Consider the following 26,882-nt stretch of genomic DNA (forward strand, 5'->3'; position numbering starts at 1 on the left):
ATATATTGCATGGATTACGTTTCAAACAAAAAATATACATTTCCTTTTTTTTTTTTACCTTTATTGGTAGAACTCTGACATAAGAAGTTCGCGTTTAATATTTGTGGTCAAGTCTTGTTCTCCTGTTTGTCTGACCTTAACCTAAATACCTTTAAGTGGATGTTAAATGAAACAGCGACCCTTAGGTAGATGTTTTCGAATGTTAATTTGGTAATTAATTTTTTGGAAGAAAAAACTTTCCTTTCTTTGTTTGTCTGACCTTCCATGAAAAATATTTAATTACAATTTAATTTCCTTTAACCGACTCTGAACTGCTTTATTTTCACTACAAAATTAGGACTGCAGCTTACATTTCCGCCCGAAATATTTTGGAGCTTTGAGCAATGCGAACTTCGTTGTCGTTTGTGGCTTCAAATAATTCTTTTAACGTTCTCAAAATCATAGACGTAACCATAATTCGCAGAAATCGTAAAATCGAAGTTTACCGCTATTTTTCGACAACGCGGCAGTTTTCGTCGTGACATCGAGACAGTTCATTTAGTTCACGGTTGATTTTTAACGTTTCAACTTCCGGTAAATTCGTGCCGCCCGAAAATTTTCGTAACGCAACACCCAAAGCCGTGACCTTCTTCTGGTCGATGTTACTTTGACGCGACCTTTCTTCTGGTCCCCGGGTCTCGTGACTCCCGTGGTCACGCGCAAAGGCATAGCTAATAATGAAGGCGTGAAGAGAAGATGGCGGCCTCTCCATTTGAGATTTCTGTCGTGAAAGAGAGTTGTTCACAGCTTGGAGAAGGCCCCCATTGGGACGAGACGACACAACGGCTCATATGGGTGGATATTCTGGGGCATAGCGTTCATCTACTTGATACTGTAACGGGAAAGGTGAGATAATTTTATGAGCCTCTGTGTTTAATGATGTATGAAAACAACCTGCCCTACGCTTTGTGGTAGTTGACGTTTGACATGACATAAAGTGAGTATTATAAAGGTAACACCTTTGGAAAGATTTCCGTATAACTTCATTTCGGTCGTCTCTTTTTAACCCTTTGTTAGTGAAGATTTCGGTCGTAAGTTAAATAGGGGATGAGGTTGTAGTTACGCTTTGTTGATCGAAAAAAAATGGGACCTACGTCTTTGTTGTTCATCATTTGCAAAATTATCTGCTTCAATATTTTACGCCTTGCGACAATTTTGTTCCTTCTTAGTTTGCGATTTTTTATTTCGTGTAAATCTCTGATCATGTATTTTGTGATATCGAAATCTGCCGGGTGAGTTTTCTTCAGCTGGTTTTGCTTTAAGGGTTAAGGTAACGCACAGATCCATTTGAAGCTTCAATTCTCCCTCTCTCCTGAGCAAACCCCAGGCTTTTTACTGCTGTCTGTGCCCAAAGGGTGAGGAGTTTGAATTTGTTTTAATAGGGGAATTTAAAGGTTAAAGAGTCTCCTTTCAAGAGGAAATGGCTAAGAAAGACAATTTTCTCATCATAGAATGATGCTTACAAGTGAGACCAAACAGCAGTACCAAAAACTAATACATTGGATCACCAAATATTGGGTAGGGCATTTTGAATGCAATTTTGGCCCAGGGGAGGTGTTAAATTGAACAAGCCAATCTCCAAAAGTTCAATGCCAGGGAGGGTTGCATGGGGGTGGAGGGAGAGGGAGGTTGTTGAAGCTTTGAATTGATTGATGCATAACAACCTTCTGATGTGTTCTATCTTTAGGATGTAAAATATCATTTTGATGGACCAGTTGGAGCAGGTAAATGAAAACCATAACTCAGTTGTAATTAAAATGCAACTTCTCCCATCACTGTCAATCTGTTATCCAACAATCAGCTGATGAGAATGAATAAACATATCTTTTAAATAATGTATGGTAACAAAATATTGTATAATAGCTAGAGGGCAGTTTGAAGTATAAATTTCATTTCTTAAGGAGATTAACATGTAACTTCTCCCTATAATATCTATATATTATCTAGCAAACAGGTAATGAGAATACTTAAACTTATCTGATAGAAGTTATTTTGATCTAACACCAACTTCTCATTACTAATCTACAAGGAAATCTGTAGCAGCTAGAAGGGAGAATTAACAATCAGATCTTGGAGTTAATCTAACCTTTATCTATGAAGTAGCAAGAATGGCTACATAGGAATCCTTCAGAACTTTCATAGGAATATATTTAATTAATGCTAAAATATGACAGTTTTATTGGATGGATTAAGAACAGTTTATTTTTAGACTTTAAAAAGAAGTTTGTTTTTCTAACGGAGAGTTTCAATGAGATCTTTAACAAGAGGGCACCAGAATTATGACAAGAGGTCTTGCTAAGCATAAGGGTCCCTGGACATGCACTCAGTAAAGACTTCTTTATAAGGAGACTGTTGGATAGTTTTCTAGAAAAGACAAGGACAGTAGTATACATTTTTATACATTCAATGAGATAAGCGTACATTGAATTTGGGAAATCAGTGCCTGGAAAGTCATCTCGCAGCAGGTCATACAATAATCAGGTCAAGGACACTCAAGGTCATGGTTAATCATGTCATGCGTGACCACAGTGCATGATTTCTATGGGTAATCATGTAAAGCTTGTGTGCTTTGTGTTGCTTGCCGAGTTATATATTTTTACACATATAGAAATAAATTATCAGTTCCACTTACTACCATGACCATTTGTTTTTTGTTTAGTGTATAATAAAACAATACATGTAATTAGATTAAGTTTTTGTGATATCCAGAATTATCAAGGTCTCCATGAGGGTTATCAGCCTCAGCCTTTGGCTTCCTCTGATAACCCCTACCTCAACCTAGATTATTCTGGATATCAAAAAAACCATCTTACAGTAATTGTTTAAAAAATGATAAAGCAGCTGGGCAAAGTTCAGTCCACAGCTGGTCAGCTTTTTCACTGCTCAGCCCTTAATGAGACCCTTGAATTTAAGTTAATACTGTTCAACAGATTTATCATTACTTTTCAAATTTATTTTAACTCTTTAACCCTTGAACTCCCATGAGTGACCAAGAGAGAATTTCTCCTTACAATATCAATACGATATCAACCAGACAAGTGATGAGAATAAAGAAAAATATCAATTTGGGGGTAATTAATAAATACTATATTAAATTCTCTGAACTGACGTTATAAGAATGGTATTGTTGACAGTAAGGAGAATTACAAATTTGATCCGGGAGTTACAAGGTTAAACCCTGAGAGTGATCAGCATGTGATTTCTCCTTACAGTCATACTGCTGAATCATTCATTAAGATCATGATAATGAGAATAATCGAAATGATCACCAACTTAAGAAGCTTTGATTGCGTGACAAATTCTCCTTGCCAACACTATAAGAAATGTATGGAAAAATATATTGGAAAGAGTATGGAGAACATGGATACTGATGTTTTGGTTAAGGTTGTCAATTATTCTCTACTTTAGCTGTGCCAAGGAAAAGAGGTGGTTCTTTGTTGGTGGCAGTCAATAGAGATTTTATATTCCTTGATCTTGAGGTTAGGACCATGAATTATTTGAATATGTTTATTAAGTTACATGTAAGTGCTTTGCTTTCAAAAAAAGAGTGTTTTTAATTTCTAATTTACATTATATTCTGATTTTGTTTTGCCAAATATTCACCATGTAGCATGCTCCTACATATAAATTTTGAAAAGAGTGATTTTTCCAGCAAGAATTACAGTATGTGCTGAAAAATTGCACCTCTGCTCTATCAGATTTCATCAAGAGAATCAGTTTTTTATTTCATGCCTACTGAGATTTACATGTACACTGCAAAGTGTACATATAACAAAGCACTTCACATATAGTCCCTCAGGAAACTAGTTAGTTTTGTTTTCCCGAGAGTCCTGATGTTTCCCTCAATGTCATCTCAGGAAAGATCAGGACTCTTGGGAAAACAAAACTAACTGTTTCCCTCACAACCACACATTAAGTGTATAATATTCTCTTGATTGTATTTAGCCTGTAATCATACCCTCATCATAAGCCCTTCAACAAAAGCATTTCTTCCCTAGTGGGAAATTGAGAGGCCTTGAATGATATGAGTTGGTGAGAGATCCACAAGGGTCTAGCGCTGACAATTGTTAGTGCTGCACCCCCCCTGACAAACCTCTACCTGACTCCTCTGATATTTTCTCAAGGGCTGAGAAACACATGTCTTCAGTGCAGTGCTAATGAACAAAAGATCTACTATCTTAAGGTTCTTTGGATCATAGCTAACAGTGCACTGGAAACCTGAAATGGCTCAAAACAAGCATCAGAAAATTCATAAACAATGCACCCTGATGAAGGGCTAAAGCCTAAAAGGTCAGCTTTATAAACTCTTAAAGGAGGCCAATTTACATTATCAACTCAGTCCATGAAGCAAAATTATCTTCTAATACTTCCTGCAGATGCAGAGTCACAACTTCTTTAGCTTCTGAAAAGGGTAAGTTGCTAAAGAAGCTGTGACGCCTGAAGGAATTTGAAGCCTGATTATCAAAAATGTTTGTTCGCTGTCTAAGAAATCAATATTTCATCGACGCACTCTAGTACCCATTGTGATAAATATGTTTAACAGACAAACATCCATTTCAATCACTTATTTCTCAGACAGGACAAAAGGAAGTGGTAGCTTCAGTTGATAGTGAGTATTGCTTAAGAAGTGCCTCAAGTTTGTATTTTGTAATTCTTTTTTCTTTTAGTTAACTGTGCTTCAATTGAATACTAAATAGTCTATATTAAAAAGATATATATATATATTAAAAATGTATTATTGTGAAATCAAAACATTATTATTCTAAAAACAATTTTTACCACTTTTGCATTTAGAGGACAAGCCAGAAAATCGTTTCAATGATGGAAAATGTGATCCAGTAAGTATTTTCACTTTGCAAAATATGGACATATTTATGCCATAAACTGAATCAAATTTGTTAAAATAAAGCAAAAGCTGTTGTTTCTTGTCTGATATTACTAAAATATAATTAATATCAATTTTTCTTGGATTTTTTTTCAGGCTGGGCGATTTTGGGCAGGTAAATCACATGGAAAATACTTTATATTTAATATGTCCAGGATTATTCCGTGTTCCGGTTCTGGCATATGTGACTGTGTTGTATACATTCATAAACTGTCTAATATGTTAAATTACTAAATAAGTAAATAAAGTGCGGGTAAACTTGGAAGGTAAAACGTCAAGATGAGACCTTTCGTGAAGTAGAGAGTCATGCAATAATTTGTCTTTAGTAACGTAACACTTTATCTACAAACACACCCTTAGCCTATACCAGTAGAAGGAAGAAAGAAATGAGAATTTGATTCTTCTTGTCTTAACAGGTACCATGGGTCCAGAAGAAAGGCCAGTGTGTGTAAAACCACATCAAGGATCCCTGGTATTGAACATGTGACTTAATCATAATGATAGCGGAGCTGTGACTGCGTGCATCACGCGTGCAGTGTAGCTCCATACTTAATAACATTTTATTCCTTCTAATAAGTGGCCTTGTGAGGAATAATGGCGGCTATGCTGGTACGATAAGAAAGGAAATAAAGTTAGCGATATTTAGGGTGAGTAGGGGCTGGCTAGGATTCCTTTAAAGGGGGGGGGATTCCCAGCGACGAATTTCCACGAGCCTAATGTGATGTGACTTATGCCGCTACTCTACCTTAGGTATAAGCGGTCTCGTAATCATGCGGCGGGGAAGACTGACTATGCGTGCTTTGAAGATTGCTGACTCGGCTCCGCGTGTTTTTCGGATGTCTTAAGTTTGCCTGCGTAGCTAACGGTTTTGTGTACGTTTTGAGGCGTCAAGCAGTGGAGCCGTGATGACCAGCAACGAAGCCGCGTGAGGCTTGGGTCTCGCTTGTTTTAAAGAGCACAAAAAACGGCCGGCTTCACTGGCTAACCTGAAGTATACGATTTGATTAAAAGGAAAAAAGTATCTTTTTTTCCTTTTTTCCCACAAAGGAAGAAAGGGGGCTCACAGAACACCCCATTACTCTCTTCGGACACCCCCTGTGGATTGATTGGTTGAAAATCCAACTAGCCCTTGCTTATTGCTGAAGAACAGCAAAGCTGTAGCCACTCCTTAGTTTACTCTTTGCATTTCCTACCAGCTCATCTGTCCAGTTTATATGTGAGACCTATTCCACCTCCTAAACCCCACTACTGCCGCGTTCCACTCTTGTTTTGATATTCTGCCTCAACTTGTTTCTCAGTTCTCTTTAGATTGCAATATGGCTGTACGAAGTTTGGTTGACAAGGTTAGTTGATGACAAACAGTTCAATATAGTTTTGCACAAATATGCTCTGGATTACGGTCGCAGTAATAGTATCCTAAAACTAGAACATGTGATTGTAACAAGGTGGGACAGTATAAACTGAACGGATTAGTTTATTGATAATTAAAGCACATTTCTAGTTAATGTTGATGTTTTACAAAAGTAATTGACGCGTGCGGAAAGCATGAATTTCCAGTAGCGCGATGAAAAGGCTTGAACAGAAATCCTCTCCCTTCTGAAAATTAAATGAATGAAAGCAATTTAAGATTTTAACATTTTTTGGACTTGAAACGTGTTGTGAGAGAAACGCGAAGGAAAAAGATCCTACTGGGGAAAGTATGCAGCTCAAAAGCACGACGTGAAGCGGATATTTTGTATCTTCCTGGACGTTAAGTTAGTTTCCATTCTTCCATTTAATATTATTAGATTTATCTACTAATTTACCGTATTGCCTTCTTGTATTTACATATTCTGTTGTTAGCTCTCAATATCCAATGGTATTGCTTGGACTCCAGACAAAAAGACGCTTTATCACGTTGACAGCTTTGAAAAGTAAGTACTAGTGAACTGCCAGAAAAACTTGAAAAAGTTATTTTGGCAATATGCGCTGGAATAGCCTTTTTTGAACAGGAGGATCAATAATATTTCAAATCGCTTCACGTTAGAGATCACCTTAGATTATTTAACCGTAGATAAAAAGTCACCCCGAGATAAACATTTCTTATTACAGGGTTTGGTGAGTAGTATCGCTGAAACTGTATTTGTACGAGTTGCGCTGCATTTTGACGCCGAATACGCAAGGCAAGGCAAGGCAAAACATAAAGAACGAGTAAAAACACCCAGCGATACGCGAACCAAAATGTCTAATAAGTTATCTATAATCCAGTTGCTTTATTTTATGTGCATTTCATATATGGCATTTCTTACTAGATACAGCCGTCCGATTGAACAGATTTTTTTCCGGAACAAAATGACCAACTGTTTAAAGATCAAGTGATATTTGTACTGGATTCGTGCGTTTTTTGTACCCTGCTTAATACAGATGGATAATAATTCCAAATATTATTACGAGACAGTTAAATATTGCAAGTGTACTTTTTTTTGATCCTATAGCAAAATCGACGCTTTTGATTATGACGAATTAAGCGGCGTGATATCTAATAGAAGAAATGTTATAATAGTGGACCATTCCCTTGGGGTAAGTTATTAGCTTAGACCTTGTTTTGAGACTCTAGCGAGCAACTTCATCTTTCCAAAACTATCTTCCAGTGTGCGGAAAACTCGACTATGGACGCCGCCATTTTTAAAATACCTCAGTAACCGGGCTAAGCACAAATTAAGCAAAGCTCAATTGGCAGGATTCATACTACCCGGAGCACAAACAGCTGTTGCTCTTGTTATCGTAAAAGTTTTTGGCGGTTTCATCCCATGAAAAGCTCGCCTCATGACAACTTCGCCCTCTACCGGTTAGCCCCCAATTCGTATCGTTACAGCGAAAGACCCAACGTGGTCCTTTCGTCCTAAAAGGAACATATTTTCCGATGGAATGCCGGGAAATAACCTACGAGGTACTAGCACCTCATGTAAGAGTAGTAGCAGTGCCTCTAGTTGCTTCCTGGTGCCACAGAAACCAGGAAAGATATGGGCAATGTAGCTGGCATTTGGCTCGCATGCAGATGTCTGTTATAAAATCTTGTTTTTGTTTCAGGCTCCAGATGGAATGACCATTGATGAAGATGGAATGTTATGGGTTGCTATGTACAACGGATGGAAGGCGAGTATTCATTTGAAGATATGAGTGTTCTCTACTTTTAAGGCGACTGAAGGCGACTTAGCGTCCCAGAGTAGGCATAAAACATTTTGCTAAGAGCATAACTACTCGTCTCACAAAATCCGATGATTAATCCCCCTTCAGCTGCCTGAAAGTCAGATAAGGTCTGACTAGATGGGCCACTTTTTTCGATCATCGTTTTTTTATACCATTATCAAGAATTACTTTATGTTTCCCCGTCGTTGAATTTAAAACGGTATATATATATACATATTTTTGCAGGTGGCAAAGTTTAATCCTTGTAGTGGAGAATACTTGACCCATGTAGATCTTCCAATAGCTAAAGTTACCTCTTGCTGCTGGGCCGGCACCAATTATGATGAACTGTTAGTCACTAGTGAAAGGTTAGTCGTAGCTCAGGGCCTTGCAGAGTCTCTGAGGATTTGCGCTGAATCATGGAGTGATAAAGTAAAACGAGGAAGGGAAATTCTCACCAAAATGGTGTGAGGTATGAGAAGACCATTGTGAAAGGTCTTTGCTCCGACTCTTTTGCTTAGGTAGCAGTCTTAGACGTTTTTCTTGAACTCAGCGAGAGTCACGTGGACTGCATGCCGTATGAATGAAAGTCGCGTAAAGACGTGGGGCGAGAAGAATCAAAAATGTGACAGCATGGGAGGGAAGGGATAGGTTCTTTTTCTTCTTCATTGTCACTTCTCTTTCCTTTTATTTTCTTTTTTTTTCTTTTTATTCCTAACTTAAATCTTTCTCTAAATTTTAGTGCTCGCTTGACGCCAGAAGAAAAACAACAACAGCCCTTGGCAGGTTCGATTTTCCGAGTGAAAAATTTAGGTACCACAGGCTCACCAGCAGTTGCTTTCCATGGTTAAATACATGAAAGCTGTTTTATACATGAAAAGGAGTATAAATGGGGTTTTCATAAATTTTTGATACCTTTCGAAAGCGATGAAAGTGTTTTAGGAAATTTTTTTTATTACAACTGAGTCTGTTAGTTACAAAAAAAAAATTTGCTCACGAGTCCACGAAGTGTATTTAAAAGAATTGAAGAAACATTCTAGGGCTAGTATTATTAAAATTGGTCTTTTTAAGAAGTTTGTCTTGTCAGATATTTTTCAGCCATCGAAATTCGGTGCGGCTTGCAAACTGGCCACGGCGAGGAAATTTATAACAGAGTCAAGTTGCATGTATTTGATTACTAATAAAGTGGTGAATTCGAAGTCTGTATACAAGACCGCCTTTCATATGTACTGGTGCACTCCCCTGTTCCTTTCGCGTGAAACGGACCTGCTTCTCTGAAATCTAATTAGTTATCAGTCCGACTCGAAAAGCTTCTACGAACGTGACAAATGTTTCACAGCCTTCTTTCGCAAGATAGCTTCATCAAGAGGAGCTTATTCGATATTTTCCCCTTTTGACTGTTAGAAACTCAAGAATTCCTTAGTGGGGCCATTTTATCTTCATAATGGTTTTTGATTCTATTCAGATCCAGACTCTATGCAGAGTGAATGCGCTTCATACGAGTACAGAGGAGTAATCACGTGGTCAGGACGCTAGGGGGTTGTCGCGAATGCTGGGAAGGTTGTTCTTTAGATCGTTTTTGGCGGGAATTACCACGCATTCACTCACGCGTTCTGCTAAGTGTCCATGTTTTCGTCATTTTATCTAATGTTGAAAGAAAACTTGTGTTTACATATGACTTTCTCATTACTAAAAGATGCGGAAGCGGGTCGAGAACTAAAAGGCTAGTTGGTTGGGGGTCAATGGAGTAAAAAGGTAACTGAATTACAACTTTTCAGGTAGGAAATTTCAAGAAGTTGTTTAGTTTGGTTGCTCGGTCGTCGATATTTGGGCAAATTCAATGGTTCAAAAGCTTCCTAAAATTTTTCCTGCGTTGTAAATGTATAAGTAAGTTTTACGTGAAGAAAACCATCGACAAAGTCTTGATTTTTGATGAATTCACCGATACTTCACTATTTGGATGCTAATTTCCTTAGAGGAGACAAGGTTGCTTCTCTGCACCTTAATTCTAGTGCCCGGTCTCTCTCAGTTCAGCCTCTACAATATGGCGGATATTTCGGTCGTATCCGGGGACATCTGTACCAAGCTCGGAGAAGGACCAACTTGGGATGCAGCTACGCAAAAATTATTTTTTGTGGACGCCTTAGCCTACAGTGTGCATGTGTTAGATGTTGAAACGGGAAAGGTATTGAGAAAAACAAAAAAGTAGCTGCAAAGTTTACTTCGGAGGAAGTGATAGTTGCACGTCTAACAGCATAGAGGAGAGAAGTACTGGCATTTGATGCCGTAAGATGACTTTCTATTCTATAGTTTTACCCAAATAGAGTTTATTCCTGCTGAGTTAAATGCGATAGAAGGGAGATGTACCTAAATACCCGGATTGATAAACTTCCGGGGTAGGAAAACCTCACCAATTTAATATAGTAATATCTTTTCCTTGTTATTAGGCTAAAAATTATCAGCTGGATGGAATAGTTGGATGTGGTAAGCGTCAATTGAATATCAGAAGTAAAAAATCATGTGATGTACTTTTTACCTTTTTAAGAGTTTATTTGGCCCACAACTCATACCCTAAATTGGAGACCATAGTAAAAAGTTTTAAAGCCAACGTTTTGGGTGTTAGCCCTTTGTCAGAGGAAGTAGAGGAGTTATGAGTTGTGTGTGGTTTGTAGAAAGATAGAGCTCCGCTGGTAACGTAGAAAACAAAAAGGTAAAGTAGTGTCATCTAGTATAATTAATCGGGTTGATTACATAAATTGACCACCGTAAAGAGTTTCAAGGCTGGTGTTTCGAGCGTTAGCCCTTCGTCAAAGTGAAAACCTTGAAATTCTTTACAGTGACCTATTTTCAGTGGCCAATTTACGTTATCAACTCTGTTGATAATACTCAATTACCCTGTTATACTCTCCCACTGATGCAGATCACAGTTCCTTAAGAAATTTACCCCCATTAAAAAAATTAATTTGTTGAATGGAAAGCATGCATTTGAAGATATTGTGGAGATTTATAAGATTGCCAATTTGAGAATATTAATTTAGCTCAAGAGTTTTGTTGACATGTACTGTAGAATGTTTGTTTGCTAATTACAGTTTGTTGATTGACAGATAAAGTTTTGAATTTTTGTTTGGTGATGGTGGTTATGATATAATATTTTGACTCTTGTCCCATGAAGGCCTTTGATTTAATTTTTTTCCACATTTTTTTCTTAGTTGTTCCCAGAAAGAGAGGTGGTTCTGTTATTCTGGCATGTGAGAGGACTGTAAGGTTTTTAGATCTTGAGGTAGGCTGAGTTTGGTACCATTTAGTTTTACCTTGTTCAAGATATTCTGAATGTGAACACTTGCAGTATGTTTAAGTATTTCTTTGATAATTTTTTACAGACTGGGCAGCAGGAAATAGTTGCTACAGTTGACGGTAAGTTTGTAAGTCTTAATTTCAATTTTGTTATGTAGTACAGTCCCTAACATCAATATCCATAATCTCAATACTCATCTGTACACATCTCCTTTGGTATTAGCCAGGAGAATTTGTTCAACAATCAAAGCTTCTCAGATTGGTGATTATTTCCCTTATTCTCATGATCCAAATGGATGATTGAGCAAAACTACTGTTAGGTGAAATTAGGTGCAGGGTTTATATGAGGTATTAGTAGTGATTAAGAAGTGCACTAGAATTTTAGAATTTTTTTTCTAATGTGTTATCTGTTTTGCAGAAGATAAACCAGAAAATCATTTTAATGATGGAAAGTGTGATCCAGTGAGTAACCAGATTACTACAAAAGTTACTTAGCAGTACTTGAAATGTTGGTAGTTGTTAGAAATATTTGTTTAGATTATTTAAAAAAAGCTTAGGTATTGTTTAATGCAACAAAACTGCATTCTTAACCATGTTCAATTTACTCAAGTCTTTTATCTGAACATTTATCTTTTTGAACTGTGTCAAGGGGGCTGACAGCTAACAGTAGAAAGAACATTTATTTGGTTAACCCTTTAACTTCCCAATCAAATTTGCAATTCTCCTTACTATCAACCATACAATTCTTATAATGTTAGTTGAGAGAATTTAGTATTGGATCAACTCATTATCCCTAACTAATTTTTTTTTATTCTCATCACTTGTCTGCTTGATCAAATTGATATTGTAAGGAGAAATTCTGTCTTAGTCACTTTTATGAGGTAAAGGGTTAACTCAATCCTCTTACAGGGAAAACCTAAGGTCCACTGATTGGTTAAAACCATGGTCTCAGTCAGACCTTGTGTAAATAACCAACCCTTTGTGTTTTGCATACTTCGTTATCTATTGTGTAACTTGTAAATTTTGTGGGAGTTACAATTATCTTGAAACAGAGACAAATTTGTAGGGTGCAAGATGTCAGAAATTTCTGTTGGAAAATAATTTTCAGCAATTTCTTATTCGAGCAGAAGAATATCAAAGATTAAAGAAATGCAACATTTTCAAATTTTGTTACCTGGACAATCATGAGGATGGTAGATAACTTGTAGTTAGACATTTCTAGTGCTCATGCAAGGCATAGTTTTGCAGATTACGGAAAATCTAAATACAAAGTAAAACATGCGAAATCTTTTTGCTTTATGTTTAAATGATAAGATACAGAAGGCTTACTATCCTGATGTGAAATATAAATCCTCTTTTTTTTTTTGCAAGGCAGGAAGATTTTGGGTTGGCACAAAAGGCCGGGAAACAGGTGCAGGAATTCTCCCTCCTGAGCAAGGGTCTCTGGTTAGTATGCATGATGCTGAATGCCTTCTAGTTAAAACTGAGTTAAAACTGGTGAATTTTTCTTTGGAATTAAATTTTTAATTCCAGAAGTCAGTGGCTGGAAGGGCAGTTAAGATTGTTTAATTGTTCATTTGCTTATTGGCCATTTGTAATAGATGTGTTATCATTATTTCCATTTCAAGGTCAAAGTATAAAACCCTCTAACCCCCAGAAGTGATTAACATGTAACTTTTCCCTTCACATGCACACATTAATGAGAATATTCAATCTTATCAGGTACATGTGGAAGTTATTATAATTCTTGACCTAACAACAAATTCTCGTGACTAACTTTCAAGGAAATGTGTAGCAGCAAGAGGGGAGAATTAACAATCAGATCTTAGGAGTTGAAGGGTTAATGCCATGTTGTGGCTGTAAGTGAATTACATAAGGAAATCTAAATTAGGCAAATATGATAATTTTTATTGAGTCCTAAGTGTGTTTTGCAATTTCAGTTTTCACTCAATGGTGACAGAAAGCTTACAAAGTGGATAGATAAGGTGCATAATTTTAATTGTGTATGTTAGAGATTTGTTATTACATCATGCATGCTAGGTGCACCATGCATCTCGGGTTTAGTTAGAGCATGATTTTGTTTGCATGGTGAATGTGTTAGTGAATCAAGTTAAGGAAGGTCGCATTCCATCATACCAAGCCAATTCTCACATGAAACAGGTAACCAATTTACAAAACCCTTTCCTTGAGGGGTGCCTAACATGTGCAATTTATACTGTGATGAATATTAAGTTAGTGTACAAAAGTGTTGTGTATAAAATCATCCATTTATTGCACTGCTGTGATCACAAACTTCATGAAACAACACATTTACCAGGAGACAAGTTCAGTGTTCCTTTTTCATGAGTGGAATCAATATTGTGAAGTAATGGACAGATTGATGCAAGGACTTGTAGCATGATCATCACGCCCATTCAGGGTTGTTCAGAAATATTTGAAAATATCTTGATCAGCAATGGACAGATTGTTTTCAAACTTGTCATTTTGCTTCTCTGATGATTGCAGTTTAATAAAAAATAACTGTGTTGCCTTTTGGAATAATGTAAGAATTGAAAAATATTAAAGATACTGGAAAATATACCCAAATTATAAATGTAACGCGTAACATCTCATTTGCATAAACCCGAAAATAAAGGTAAATTTCGTACTCAAAACAACATCAATTAGAAACTTCCATTATGCTCATTTATTGATTAGGGCTTAAATACACCTTATGCCAAGAGACAGCGTTAAATGTTCGTTTTTAAAAGAACAGGAATAAAAAACTTGAAGACAGTCGCTGTTGTTTGCTTGTGTAACGCAGCAGATCCAACAGAGCTTTGCATGGTACATGTGCGGGTCTAGCATCTTGAATATACGCCTACAAAGAAAGTTGATTCGTCTGAGTAAGGTTCAAACACTTACTTACCCTCATCTAAACTAACTTTTAAAAAGAGCTAACTGCAAAGAAGAAATAAGTGATTTTTGGTTTCGGAAACGATGTTATTGTTTATTTTTAAACACGGAAAATCAAACACCACTTACCTGCAAAAATGCCCGTATTTCAGCTTTTACTTCACCTCGGCTACTGAGACAACTCCCAAGCAAAGTTCATGTGTTCGACTACAAATCCCCAAAGTTTTACAGCCATACATACAATACAAACGAAGATATTCAAAGCAAACTAAATCGGAAACCTAAAGTCACTTTCGCTTTGTGTTTATCAATGTGTAACGATCAAATTTCAAGCCCGCTCTACATTGAAATCCGCACAAATAGCGCTCGAAAAACGCTAAACTTCGCCTGATTTTCTCGTGGAGAGAACAAAAGTTAGAAGAAAAGAGAAGCAGACAGAAAGTACTACGAGCGAAATCGTGAGCGCAAAATTGCCGACGTGAAAGAGTACAAACGCAAAACGAAGCAGACAAATGTTGGCGTGACACGGCGGTCTCAGCAAGAGAAACAAAAGCAATTTGCAGTTAAAAAGAAAAAAGAAGAGGAGAAAGATGCAAACGAGGAAAGAAGAGAAAAAATTCGGCAGCAAACCAGAGAAGAGTAAGACGATTACGCGAGAAACGAAGGCAAGAAATACGCCAAAGTTCAGATGAGGATACTGCCAGTCCTTCGACACCCACTTTCCCGAACAGGATGGCAAAGAAAAGGGCACTGAAGAAAACGGTTGAAGCTATGCCAAAAACTCCGGAAAAAAAGGCGGAACTTTTTGAAGCGATTTCATCTAGTCCAAGGACAAGAAAAGTTCTTCAAAAGAAAGGCGTAATAAAATCCCCCGAAGAAATAAAAGAAACTGTGGCACTACGAGCCCTTGCAGCGGACATTTCGGAAGGAGCCGAACATGTTAAAAGGAGCCGCTCAAAGAACACACGAGCTGCGTGCCAGTGAAATCTAATGATACAGTCAAATGCCACGCCCGCAAAGGATTGTGGGTAATCAGTAATTAAGCTTTAAAAACCGAACAAACATTGAAATCTTCACTAATTCTTTTTAGAACGTAAATTAGCAAGTATATCTAGCAAATAAAAGTATTTTTGGCATACTTTTTACATTTTCATGAAAATACCCTATGTTACACATTTGGGCATGATGATTGTGCTACAAGTCACGGCAGCAAATTAACTTTAAAAGTTAATGGAAAAATTGATCAATTTTAATCATAGATATTTTTTTTACTAGATAACAATATCTAATGGCATGACATGGAGCCTGGATAAGAAGACATTTTATTACATAGACACAGTGACTAGGTATAGCCCTTTTAGTTTTTTTCCCAATTCAGTGTGTTTATATGACTATTTTTATGATAATATTAATTTTTCTGTAATGAAGTGTGTCTTATTGGTGCCATATATATCAAATTGAAGAACTTCAGTGCAGATTGATGGCATGACTGAAAATAATTTTTAATCCCTTCTATAGTAAAATTGATGCTTTTGATTATGATCATGAAACTGGGGCCATATCAAATCGCAGAACTGCAGTGCAGATTGATCCAGCGCTTGGGGTAAGCTTGAAGATTATGTGTCATGCACTGCGTGAAAAATGTTTAAAAATATGGGACAGAAAGGTGTTTCTTTGTCTTGTTGTGACCTTCTTACAAAGAAAAAATTATTAGTCCCTTTAAAGAATCAACCCTCAGAGTTCTACCAAAGAGCCAGAAAGACTTTTCAGAGAACAAGGTTGATAATTTGTGCCATGCATTTCACATACTGTCAGAACTGTTATCAGATTGGTCATATACCATCAATGTTGAGAGCCTCACAGGACGAAATCACATGTTTCCGTATTTCTGAAACGTGGCGGAAACATGCAACTCCATGTTTCCGTTATGTTTACATAAAAGTGGTCCGGTTCCGTTGTATACGCAGCAACGGAAACGCTAGAAAACGTCACGAAACCGATAATTGAAACACAGGTTATCCGTCGTGTTTCTGGAACGGTTTAACATGTTTCTGCCACGTTTCCGTTTACGGATTCTTACAATTTTGTCCTGTGCCTTGTGTGAGGTTTAAAATTAATATGATAAGAATATAGAAGGAGACTTGGAAATGTTTAATGTCTCCAACCTGTTTGACCTACATGCACAGATCTCATGAAAACTGTTTCAACATTAATTCTTGTCTTTAAAGTAACTGTATGCAATGGACATTATGATTGATTTGTTGGGTTTTTTTTTAGTATCCAGATGGTATGACAATTGATTCAGAAGGAATGCTTTGGGTAGCCATGTATGATGGATGGAAAGTAAGCCAATCTTATACTCAACTATGTAGTAACAGAAGATAAAATATATATTTTTTTATCTATGATGATTATGTTATACGTGTACGCGGGGGGAGGGAGGTGTTCATATACATCTGCCAGTAACATGAGGGAGGGGAGGGTATTCAATCATATACATCTGCAAATAACATGAGGTTTCTATATCTCTGTCCCTTTATATTTAAGCTAACAGGTCTTTCTGATTTGGATTTCAAACAGTTTTCTTTTATCAATGATGACTATAATGCTACTTCCAATAATTACCAGTACTGTACCCAGGTTTGGGGGCTTCTCATCAAGCTAAAATTGTAATTCTGTCTGTATTTGTTGTTTTTGCAACCAGTAATATTGTCTTTCTCATTCCTTTTTTAAAGGTAGTGAGTTTCAACCCAGTCTCTGGTGCAATGCTTAGAAAAGTAGATATGCCTGTTGCCAAGGTGACATCTTGTTGTTGGGGTGGACCAAATCTAGATGAACTATTTGTTACATGTGAAAGGTACAGCATCCAACCACTTCTTACATGAAATTATTTTAAAATTAAGGTACATATTAAATAAAGAGTGATGCACATGTATAATATTTTGCCATTCTCTATCTTCTGTAGAACTCTATTCTTTTCAAATTCTATTTATTTAGCTGAGACAATCACTAATCTTGCGTAGTACACACAACTGTGATATTTATTGAATTTCTTTCTCTCCCTCTCTCCTACTGATAGAAAGTTCATTTCATGTAACATTTTTTTCTCTATTTAGCTTGAGGTTATCTCCAGAGGAAAGGAAATCTCAACCTCTGGCTGGTTCTGTATTCCGAATTAAGAATCTTGGGGCAGGTGGATTACCAGCTAAAGCATTTGATGGTTGAAAAGAGTGCACTAATTTTTAAATATCTTATTCATCTGATTAAATGCCACCCTTGAATAAAGCCACTTTGACTAAATGCTTCATTTTAAAGAAGACATATTAATAAATGTGGCCCTCAAATAAATGTTGCATCATGATGTGGCATTTATTCGAATAAAATACTCAAAAATCACACAACAATCAATGATTCAATTGCAATTAGAAATTTTGAGTGAACCAGACACAAATCCTTTTGAATGCACCAGTCCTGATGTTGAGAAAGTATATCCAACATTAGTTCTGTATTCACTTTTTGTATTGCAGTAGTTATATTAACATGCAAATTGTGAAATTGAGAACAGAAGTAGAAAAGCATGGTGAGTTTCCTAGGGTTTCAGGGAAACCACATTATTTTACATTGAGAGGAGATATTCCACTTGATAAAGGAGTAATCACAATCATTTATTCAAAACTTTTGTGGCAAAATGAAACTCATTTGAGAGAGACTAAATTGTGCTAAACTAGACTTGTACATATGCAAATGAACACTCACATGTTGGAGTATAAATAATGCAATTTTAGTCCAGTTCATTGTTCAAAGGGTGCACATCTGGTTTGAATTTTTTAAAAAATTAACTAAAATTTTAAGGATATTAATGAAAAATTATGAAATAAATATTTAATTCAAATCCCCCTTCTCAAATCACTAATAAGTATGTAATTGGTTTTTAATCAAATTATAAATAACTGTGATTTGGCATCCCTTCAGTTTTCATGCATTAGGAGTCTTTACCCTTTAACCCCTGAGTGACTAGCATCTTATTTCTCCCAACAGTTTAACCCCTGCATCACACAGTAAGGTCATGAGAATAAAGGAAATGATCACCAACTAACTTTTCTCTTGATCAATAAACAAATTCTCCTTGTCAGCACCTTAGGAATTATATAGAGAATAGTATGGAGAATATGCATACTGATGTTAGGGTGTAAAGGGTTAAGTATCACATACACATACACAGACACATGATCAGTTTAACAACTTCTTTGTCACTCTCTAATCTGTGGAAGAAGCAGTGGAAAAGCCAATGCTTTCAAAGCTAGTTGTCTCACTCTTTCCGCTCTTGTTGCACACCTTTTTAATGTAAACCAGTCTGGTTACAATTAGAAACATTTGGAATTCACAATCCACCTTTAATCATATATCTTTTATTATCACAACATAACTTTGTTTGTGTACTCCAAAAATTCTAAGAACAATTAACTTGTCATAAAACTATTCAACAACAGTGGAAAATTAGCTTCTATATACATGCCTGGAAATTCATGTCTGAACTTATGTTTACATGTAAAAAAATCAGTTTATGACATGTTGGGAAAATAGCCTGGCATGTAATTTAACAAGGTGTTTTAATACTAATAATTTAGTTTGTGCTGGGTACCACTTAATTCTCATCTAAAAGATAACCAAGATAATTAGATAAAACATTTTTATTGTTTCTACCATCTCCAGCCTTCTCACTCATGAATGCTTACTTTTTTCAAGCTGTTACAACTTGAGACTTGGTGTTACTTGCTTGAAGCAAAACAAATTCTTATAGAAAAACATTAAATTATGCCACAGATCTGTTTGAAAATCATTGAAAGTTACCTAACCATACTATCTTCTGCAGATACTGTTAGTAAAATTAATCCATGTACAATGTGCATGTACTTAACTTACATTGTGGTTATTTGCCAATTGCATTGGCAAATATTCTAATGATGTAATGTTTTACAATTGAAAATAAGTGTTACTGCCTTGGAGCTATAGGCACTCCAAACATGAGAAAGCTAGTGGGTAAAACTCCCCTTAGGGTGAAAGCATCAACATTTCTTTTCTTGAAACAACAAACTAAAAAGACCTTCACAACATATTCAAACTATAGTCACATTAAATGTCTAATGACAACGTTTTAGAGAAATCAATTCTTGTATTCTTCTTTATCTTCATTTGGTGATTATGTCCAAGCAGAAAATCAATCACCAGTGATCATTCAGCTGAGTGATGGGGAATTTTTTTGCAGCAAGGCCACAAAATCTCTAGTTACTGGCAAGGGCACATTAGGGTCAATGTGAACGTCGAGAAACATCTTGCGTTCCCATGGTGGCATCAGGACACCAAGGGTGACTCGCATCTCTTGCACCTGTGAGCGAGTCACAGGTTTTGTGTCCCACTGCTTCATTAAGTTTGAATCCTGGCAACAGGTCAACTGAAAATTAAATATAAAAGTTGCAGTTAACAGACATTTTAATTTGGTGATGTTACAACACATGTATGTATGATAAATAAGTAATTAATTCTTAAGTTTTTTAAGTTATGCCCTCATAACAAAATCCAACGAAACAAAGCAGAACACAACACAAACACCACTAAACAAACAAACAAATTTCAATCTTTTTTTTAACAGGAGCTAAAATTCCCTAAGTCACTAAATCACTAGAAGACTAATTATTAGGATCCTCATTCTAAAGGACATTCCCAGAATTGTTCCATGGGATGTTCTTTGATTGATTGATTATTTTTAAACACTTTGTCTCACATCTTGCCTCTTAGGTGCAGGTGTGATAGGATAGCTTCATGGTTGAGAACTGAAAACAGTTCTGAGTTACAGTTAACTGTGTAATACTATGTTCTTGATTACAAGTAGAGAAAAGACATTTATGGGTAAGGACACTCGCAGGTTAAACTATGGGTAGCTATGCAATATGACATGCGTAGTCAAGTACATCTGAAATTACATGCTTTCTGTAAATTTCAGAAAGGAAAAATCTTCATACCCCACAAAGTCCACACCACCCAAAGCAACAAGGGGGATTTCCATGGACTGTTATCTCTCCACGCACACCTGTCTCCCCACGCATCTCTACACTTCGTAGACAACGCAGTGGGATTGGGAGGTAATAAGTGGTATCGTTGCATGACGTCTGAATGCTGTATCCTCCTGGCAGCTTCTTTGCATTACCCCACTCTATCAGGGATGTGCCTGCAAAGTAGTGGTGACAGTTATTACTAGGAGGCAGTGTGACCAAGTAGTTAGAGCGCTGGGCTTATAATTAATCTGCTGGTCCCAGTTCAAAGGGTTCCACCCTGCTACTCACTGGATTTGTCTGTGGTTAATGTGCCAAGTTCAACTCCTTGGCTGCACTTTGTGTTTAAAACCAACTGGTCTACTTCCTGTTAGATTCCATTTTTTAACAAAGTGCTTCTTCAATCATTCATTTGGACCCTGAAAAGCCCCACTAGGGTCATGGTCAATGAAGTATACATTCACACACATACATGTATAGGATCTTGTCCCTATTACGTTGCAACATTCACTAATCCATATCCTTGTAACATTTTACCATTTTGAAAATGTTTACCAATAAGTTGGGTTCAACACGCTAAAAATTGTGACTGATTCAGTTAACAAAATGTTCACAGCTAAAAGTTTTGAGTTCAAAATTGGGAACTAGATTGTTCAAGGTAAAAATCAGTTTATTACAAAATTAAATCTTGTTGTAAATTTGTCTTGAAGAAAAGGTCAAACTTACAGAAACTGTTAATTTAAAAACCAAATGTTGCATACTTCAATTTATCAGCCTCATGAGCCAATTTGAGATCCCTTCGAAATTGTTTCACTTAAGAAAAATCTAATTAATGTCGTGAAAGTTGCATGTACATGTACTCTCTTCCCCCTTTTTGTTAATTTATTGTTCTAACTTAAAATGAGATCAAAATGACTCTAAAAATGAAAAAATTAACCTACCCACAGCAAGTTGTGAAGACAAAAAGAGAATTCTCTTGTTTGTTAAAAGGCAAATGCCACCACTTCTCTGGCTAACATGCTTGAAATTTTCATCAGAGAACTGCACATGCGTGTAGTTCATGAAAGTGAACTGATTCAGAGCTTGAAAACTTTCCCCTTCATAGATCAGTCCTGCCAAGAGATCTCTATAACTCATATTTCCCTGTAGAGGAAAATAAAAGTAGAAAAGTGAAATTTAGAAATAATAACCTGTTTCTCCATAAGAGGCCCTATTTTGCTCACTAGAAGCTCATATGCTAACCTTACTTCACAAACCTTAAGAGACACAAATTGGCCCTGAACAGTGCGTTGAAGCTGATCCGCACTATGCCGCAATGTCCTTTGAAGAGTTGCTCCACTCATGTGTTTGGTGGTTAATGATGTCATAAGGCCTCTGGAAACTGGATCCAACATTGCATCTGTGAAGGCCTGTGGCTGAGTGACCACAGGAGGGGCAATGGTAGCTAAGAAATCCATGTCAACTGCAAATTAGAAAAAAAAAATAATATTGTCACCTTGGAATTTCATTGGTGCTTTGCATGCAGCTGTGAGCTTGATCTAAAGCTAGAATCATATGGACGCATCTTTCACAGTACCCTTTCACTTGCAAGATCTGAAAGCTAATTCTCTAAACTGGTGGCCATACAAACAGTTGTTGCCTACTCCTGAGAATTTGGTGTTTTATCAAGACACTAGCCCCGAGCTGATAATTCTCTTAATTCCCAATAACTATCTACTAGACATTTAATTAAAAATTACAAGGAGACTTAATATGTTGGTCACCCCTGGGAGTTGAGTGGTTAATGAGGGGCCTGAACAGGTAAATTGGGAATTAGACATTTGTCCATATTTTCCTTTGTAAACAACAAATTAAAAATGTGATAAGTACAGAGATCATTTGGGTAGAATTTGGGCTTGGTTTTTAAATGGTATTTATATCCTCCATAGACTCTAGCTGGTCTACCAGAACCAGCTTGGACAGCCAAATAAGAAAAGGGGAAAGATCACTTTTGCACACAATACTCATTGTTCAAACATCAAACGTTTTACAAAATTAGTAAAGAGATAAATACTTCTCTACCGATAGGAATAAATTCAACTTTCAGAATAGCCAAATTTTGTTCCCAACAAACTTTCACTTCACCAACACAGACGTAAAGTTCGCAACGACTATGGACTAATTATTTTGGCGAAATCTTTGATGCTTCAAATCTCTACAGCGTTAAGATAAATTAATCTAGCTAAGCTTCGATTCGCGTCAGTGACCCAGCTTGCTTCGATCTTAATAGGAAAAAAATAACATAATGAGGCACTAATATTAGAACAGAAGGAGATTTGTTCCATTGACCTAAGTGCAAATTTCCAATGAAATTTCCCTTGGAATTCCAGTCGAAAGATGAGTCCAAATCGAATTGACACCAAATGATATTTCTCTTTTAAAATAAGCGCAGGTTCGTATGGAAATAACTATCGCATGTTAAGGTTTTGGATCAAGGCGAAGTTCAATAACAATCAGTTGTTCCTGTCTAACCCAAGATATTGTGATATTTCCGACGTGTCTCACTTCGCTGCGTGACCACATGGATATTAACTACAGCGTAGGACAAACTACACGAACTTCGAGATTAAAGATTCATTTGCTGCAAGTTACCCATGTGATTTACGACTCAGACTAGGAGCCCAAGGTTTATAAGATCGTTTTTTAACCAGTTTATAGACAATTCAATACCAGTTGCAATATCATATTGCATCATGACGCTCGCAATTAGAAAGACAGCTTACTGGATCCAGTAGTGGCAAGGGAAGGACCGTCGAAGTTTGCATTGCTCTCAGCCATTTTCAGCAGAGGTATTTTGCACGGCAAAGGAACTTCTTTATCGTCTTCTGCAAATTCACTGCTACTCGAACTTCCACGTCTCTTACTGTCTGAGATTCGTTCGTAGCTCATGAGCGCTCCGATGAAATTGCCCCTCTGTGACGAGCGCGCAAGATGTTTCTTAGAAAGAATTGGAAACCCACGCGGCCGTTTCTCAGAAAAATTGAACAAACTGCTATTGTCCAGGGTGGGAAGGGGAGAAATTAAATCCTCACAAGCTTCTTTATTCATAAAGTTTATCCAAACATTATCATTAATGTTTTTCTTTCAAGTAGGAAAAGCTTTTCAAGTTTTAAGAACGCTTGATTTAAGGATTTTGCAGCTTTCTGAAATCCAGCTCACCCTCGAGGAAACTGATAATTCGACCTGACTGGGGAGTGGAAAGGTAAATCTTTCAAGAAAAAATAAAAGGAAACCAAATACACATGTAAGAACCTTCAAAATGTGAAGATCAAATGTCCTTTCCAGTGTCAAGTTAGCCTGATGGTCTCCTAATCGTAAAAGCAAGTCGAAGCATATTAATCAATATTTGCTGCTTTTAATTTGGATTTGTTCAACTTGAATGAATCATCGAAGCCGGCGATGTGGAACAAAGATCGATAGATACCCAGGTTGTATTGGGTCAAATTCTAAGAATTCAATTATTTTTCTACTACTTCGGATAGCCCGGCAATTGAAGAAAACATTCTCACAGTTTGAAAAGCGGTGAAGGAAATAAATATAAGTTAAAGATTTTCATTAAGAGTTTGATCAAAGCTCTCACTCTGTGTTTTATACTCAAAAGCTGGCTCGACTATTAACCTTCTGCGGACGTTTCAGGTAAGCATTCAGTCGTAATATCGAATACTTATGAACTTTAAACTCACCAGGAGAGGCCATAGCTTCAAGTTGAATGGGAATGTCCTCAGAAACCACTTTAGAACCAACAAGTTCCTCTTTAACGGTGTTTTTAAGCCGTTTGAAGCTCATGCTAACAGAGCGATCCGCCGACTATCTTTAATATAAGGAACGGAGAATGGGGGAACGGGGATTGGGGAATGGGGAATGGAAAAAAAACGAAATTCTTGGAAAAGGTCAGGAATTTTTATGAGCATAGACACGTCCGTGATATTCAGTATCAACGCCTCTTCAGATTAAGGTCTCAATGGAGTAAACCTTAAGCTCTAAAATAGCATAAAATAAACTAGCCGTTAATTAAGCGTAAAACGTGTCAAATTTTAACCGTTGGCCGTAAAAGCCGTGACCTTATTGGAACCCTCGTGTTAGAGCGAATTATAAAAGCTCGTAAATCTTTCGATGAACTCGGTAATAAAAAGCCCTATTTTAAATTCTGTACTGAAATGAGTAAAACAGTAAGGTCCGATTTTGTTTTTTCGAAAAACTTTACCTTGCTCTCATAATTCGAGGAAATTGCTGAAACAAATGCTTTAGTTAAGAAGCGCCATGCGCCAGAATAATATCGCTTTGGGTTAATGAAATGCAGAATGGTTTTGTTTGAAGAAAACGTCTGCAAAGTTTTTAATTAAGCAAATACTATAACTCGAGCCAACGCGTACAAATTATTTCAGTATTTATTTATTCTTGAGTCTAAGGTCCAACGACCGACCTGATTAAGTCGCAATTAAAAAACATTGTGCTCCGTTCCGCTTGATCACGCTCAGAGCCCGAGTTACACTCTAGAGGAGACATGGCGGAGAATTTATTTAGTGGTTCGTCTTTCCGCCTGATTGGTCTTGACGTAATGGCAGTATGCACAGCTCTCCAATAACAAAGATGTGTTAGCAGCACTTAAGCAAGCTTTCAACAATTCTAAACCCGTCAAATTCCCCCCTCCCGAAACAGCTTCCCCCAAATGTGAGGAAACCAATTGTTGATCAATATTTGGCAAGAACCCGGCGAGGAGGGCAATTTTTGTGTGGGGCTCTCCGACAAAATTTAACTCCAAGGCGTAAAAAGGATTAATCATAAAAAAAAATTATGTTAGGTTTAATGGGAAAAAATTAACCGTAAAATTGCCAAACTTTTAACCGTTAGCTGTAAAAACCATCACCCCATAGAGACTCAAACCCTCTTGTAAATGCAAGAGTGCAGAACCAGTGAACAATAAAAGGTTATGAGGCCAGATATGGAAATAGCCCAAAGGGGTTGAAGAAGAACAGACTTGAGGTCCACAAAAAGGAACAAGGGAAATAATTATTATACTGTACTCTGCGATCGTTCCTAAGTTGATGAAACGAATGATTGACTCACTTGGCGGTGCATTTGGTTGTGGAGGAATTGACATTTCCTCGTACAGAGCTGTAGATTCTGCGAGTTCCTCAGCCAAAGAATTTCTCAGCTTTTTGAAGTTCATCATTTTCACTTTATGAATAATTTTTAGCTGTAGTAGTTCACTTTAGTTGGCAGCACTCAGCAATGCTTCTCTCATGAAAAAAATGCGATGACTATTTGATACAGCACTCTCACGAGGGACTAGTGAAGACTTTCTGTTAACAATTTCAGTACTTTTTCACCCGTAAAGGAAATGAGAAGTAGGGAAAAATAGCACATAGAGGAAGAAATTTGATAGAACCAAAATTCTAAGAGAAAGCAAATATTTACAATTTGTGTTATACATTGTTGAGAATTGATCTTTAGATCGAGGCAGTAAAAGAGTTAAAACCATCTGATCCCCCCCACCCCCTCAAATATAAAGACTAGTCCCTAACAGTGACCGATAAGTAATTTCTTACTACAATGTTAATGCATTCTCAAGTATAAGGTAACAGTGATATTAAAGTGAAGTTAAACGTCAGCTAGAGGTCACTTTTAGACGAAGCATTAAATTCCATCGGAAATTTCGCTTGAGTTCTTGGGAGAGAAAAGCTGAACCCTTAGTTATGTGTCTTGGTGACGGAAATATGAAAAAAACTCCATTTAGATGGAATTAAATTTTTCGTCGAGCACGTTTACTAAAATTCAGATGTTTCTTGAGTTGATAATATTCTACTTGTAATCATTCTACTGTATCAGCCATGACTCAAATATTTTTCTTTAGATAAACGGGACGAAAGCTTCGGAAAATCTCGTACAGTTTTAAAATAATTGACCAAAACAATTTTAATTATGGTCCGACGCCAACGGAAATTTGCCCAGCTGTTGAAATAATATACTACGATCAAGTTTGCCATTAGCGACAAAAATTGCTGACTTACTATTAGCAATCCATTGACGACTTTGAGAACTGTAGCCGGCAAAAGTCTTTTGGAAAGAAAGTAATTCGAAAATTACAGTGGAACATGACAGTTTCCATAGAGCGCGCGTGAAGAACTTTATGCTTGGTTGCCATCATTAAAATATTTCTGTGTAAGTGACGGCTTAGAGAGCGAGTGTTCAGACACATGCTTGCAATTGTTGGTAATCCCAGCGTTAAATTATCCTTTTCAAAAGGTTATCCATTTTTCAACTCGAATTAAGCTTAAATTACGTCAGTGTAGGCTAAAACGAGAAAAAGAACTTTAAAATCAAAACCTCTACGACAAAAATTGCTAACTTACTATTAGTAATCCATTGACGAATTTGAGAACTGTAGCCGGTAAAAGTCTTTTGGAGAGAGAGTAATTCGCAAATTACAGTGAAACACGATAGTTTCCATAGAACGAGCGTGAAGACCTTTATTGTGCTTGGTTGCCATCATTATAGGTTTTTGTGTGACG

The 26,882-nt window shown here is 36.8% G+C and overlaps 3 protein-coding genes and 1 long non-coding RNA gene across 6 annotated transcripts; 3 read left to right on the forward strand and 1 right to left on the reverse strand.

Moving 5' to 3' along the window:
• Positions 1-714: 714 nt before the first annotated feature.
• Positions 715-9,379, forward strand: LOC131770780 (regucalcin). Its single transcript, XM_059086499.2, has 13 exons — positions 715-885; positions 1,727-1,763; positions 3,448-3,518; positions 4,615-4,648; positions 4,834-4,877; positions 5,021-5,039; positions 5,341-5,396; positions 6,223-6,267; positions 6,767-6,837; positions 7,399-7,483; positions 7,994-8,059; positions 8,339-8,460; positions 8,835-9,379. The coding sequence occupies exons 1-13, from the start codon at positions 736-738 to the stop codon at positions 8,941-8,943; spliced, it is 909 nt and encodes a 302-aa protein (XP_058942482.2). The 5' UTR covers positions 715-735; the 3' UTR covers positions 8,944-9,379.
• A 710-nt stretch (positions 9,380-10,089) lies between these two features.
• On the forward strand, positions 10,090-19,053 carry LOC131770778 (regucalcin-like). Its single transcript, XM_059086497.2, has 12 exons — positions 10,090-10,277; positions 10,540-10,576; positions 11,302-11,372; positions 11,473-11,506; positions 11,805-11,848; positions 12,758-12,832; positions 13,327-13,371; positions 15,557-15,627; positions 15,800-15,884; positions 16,559-16,624; positions 17,017-17,138; positions 17,398-19,053. Exons 1-12 carry the CDS (start codon positions 10,137-10,139, stop codon positions 17,504-17,506), a joined length of 900 nt encoding a protein of 299 aa, XP_058942480.2. The 5' UTR covers positions 10,090-10,136; the 3' UTR covers positions 17,507-19,053.
• Positions 18,958-25,593, reverse strand: LOC131770777 (uncharacterized). 3 transcript variants are annotated; one of them, XM_059086495.2, is made up of 5 exons: positions 25,438-25,593; positions 21,588-21,793; positions 21,273-21,474; positions 20,302-20,507; positions 18,958-19,733 (listed from the first exon to the last, which is right to left on the reverse strand). In XM_059086495.2, exons 1-5 carry the CDS (start codon positions 25,541-25,543, stop codon positions 19,518-19,520), a joined length of 936 nt encoding a protein of 311 aa, XP_058942478.2. In that variant the 5' UTR covers positions 25,544-25,593; the 3' UTR covers positions 18,958-19,517. The 3 variants fall into 3 exon arrangements, with proteins under 3 accessions (XP_058942478.2, XP_058942479.2, XP_058942477.2); XM_059086496.2 differs by lacking the exon at positions 25,438-25,593 and adding an exon at positions 24,054-24,206; XM_059086494.2 differs by lacking the exon at positions 25,438-25,593 and adding an exon at positions 23,094-23,329.
• On the forward strand, positions 19,740-20,512 carry LOC136277935 (uncharacterized). Its single transcript, XR_010716104.1, has 2 exons — positions 19,740-20,188; positions 20,283-20,512. It is a non-coding gene; the product is annotated as an uncharacterized lncRNA (long non-coding RNA).
• Positions 25,594-26,882: the final 1,289 nt, after the last annotated feature.

Source organism: Pocillopora verrucosa, chromosome 13 (assembly GCF_036669915.1).
Source record: "Pocillopora verrucosa isolate sample1 chromosome 13, ASM3666991v2, whole genome shotgun sequence".
Taxonomy (NCBI): domain Eukaryota; kingdom Metazoa; phylum Cnidaria; class Anthozoa; order Scleractinia; family Pocilloporidae; genus Pocillopora; species Pocillopora verrucosa.

Bases quoted from the DNA above. Each gene is read 5' to 3' on its own strand.
- LOC131770780 (XM_059086499.2), top strand. From the start codon at position 736: ATGGCGGCCTCTCCATTTGAGATTTCTGTCGTGAAAGAGAGTTGTTCA. The intron at 886-1,726 runs GTGAGATAATTT...TTCTATCTTTAG, and splicing joins TTGATACTGTAACGGGAAAG to GATGTAAAATATCATTTTGA. The intron at 8,060-8,338 runs GCGAGTATTCAT...ATATTTTTGCAG, and splicing joins CTATGTACAACGGATGGAAG to GTGGCAAAGTTTAATCCTTG.
- LOC131770778 (XM_059086497.2), top strand. From the start codon at position 10,137: ATGGCGGATATTTCGGTCGTATCCGGGGACATCTGTACCAAGCTCGGA. The intron at 13,372-15,556 runs GTGCATAATTTT...TTTTTTTACTAG, and splicing joins TTACAAAGTGGATAGATAAG to ATAACAATATCTAATGGCAT. The intron at 15,628-15,799 runs GTATAGCCCTTT...TCCCTTCTATAG, and splicing joins TACATAGACACAGTGACTAG to TAAAATTGATGCTTTTGATT.
- LOC131770777 (XM_059086494.2), bottom strand. From the start codon at position 23,259: ATGAGCTACGAACGAATCTCAGACAGTAAGAGACGTGGAAGTTCGAGT. The intron at 21,794-23,093 runs GTAAGCTGTCTT...TCTAATTTGCAG, and splicing joins CCTTGCCACTACTGGATCCA to TTGACATGGATTTCTTAGCT. The intron at 20,508-21,272 runs GTAGGTTAATTT...ACTACTTTGCAG, and splicing joins GTCTTCACAACTTGCTGTGG to GCACATCCCTGATAGAGTGG.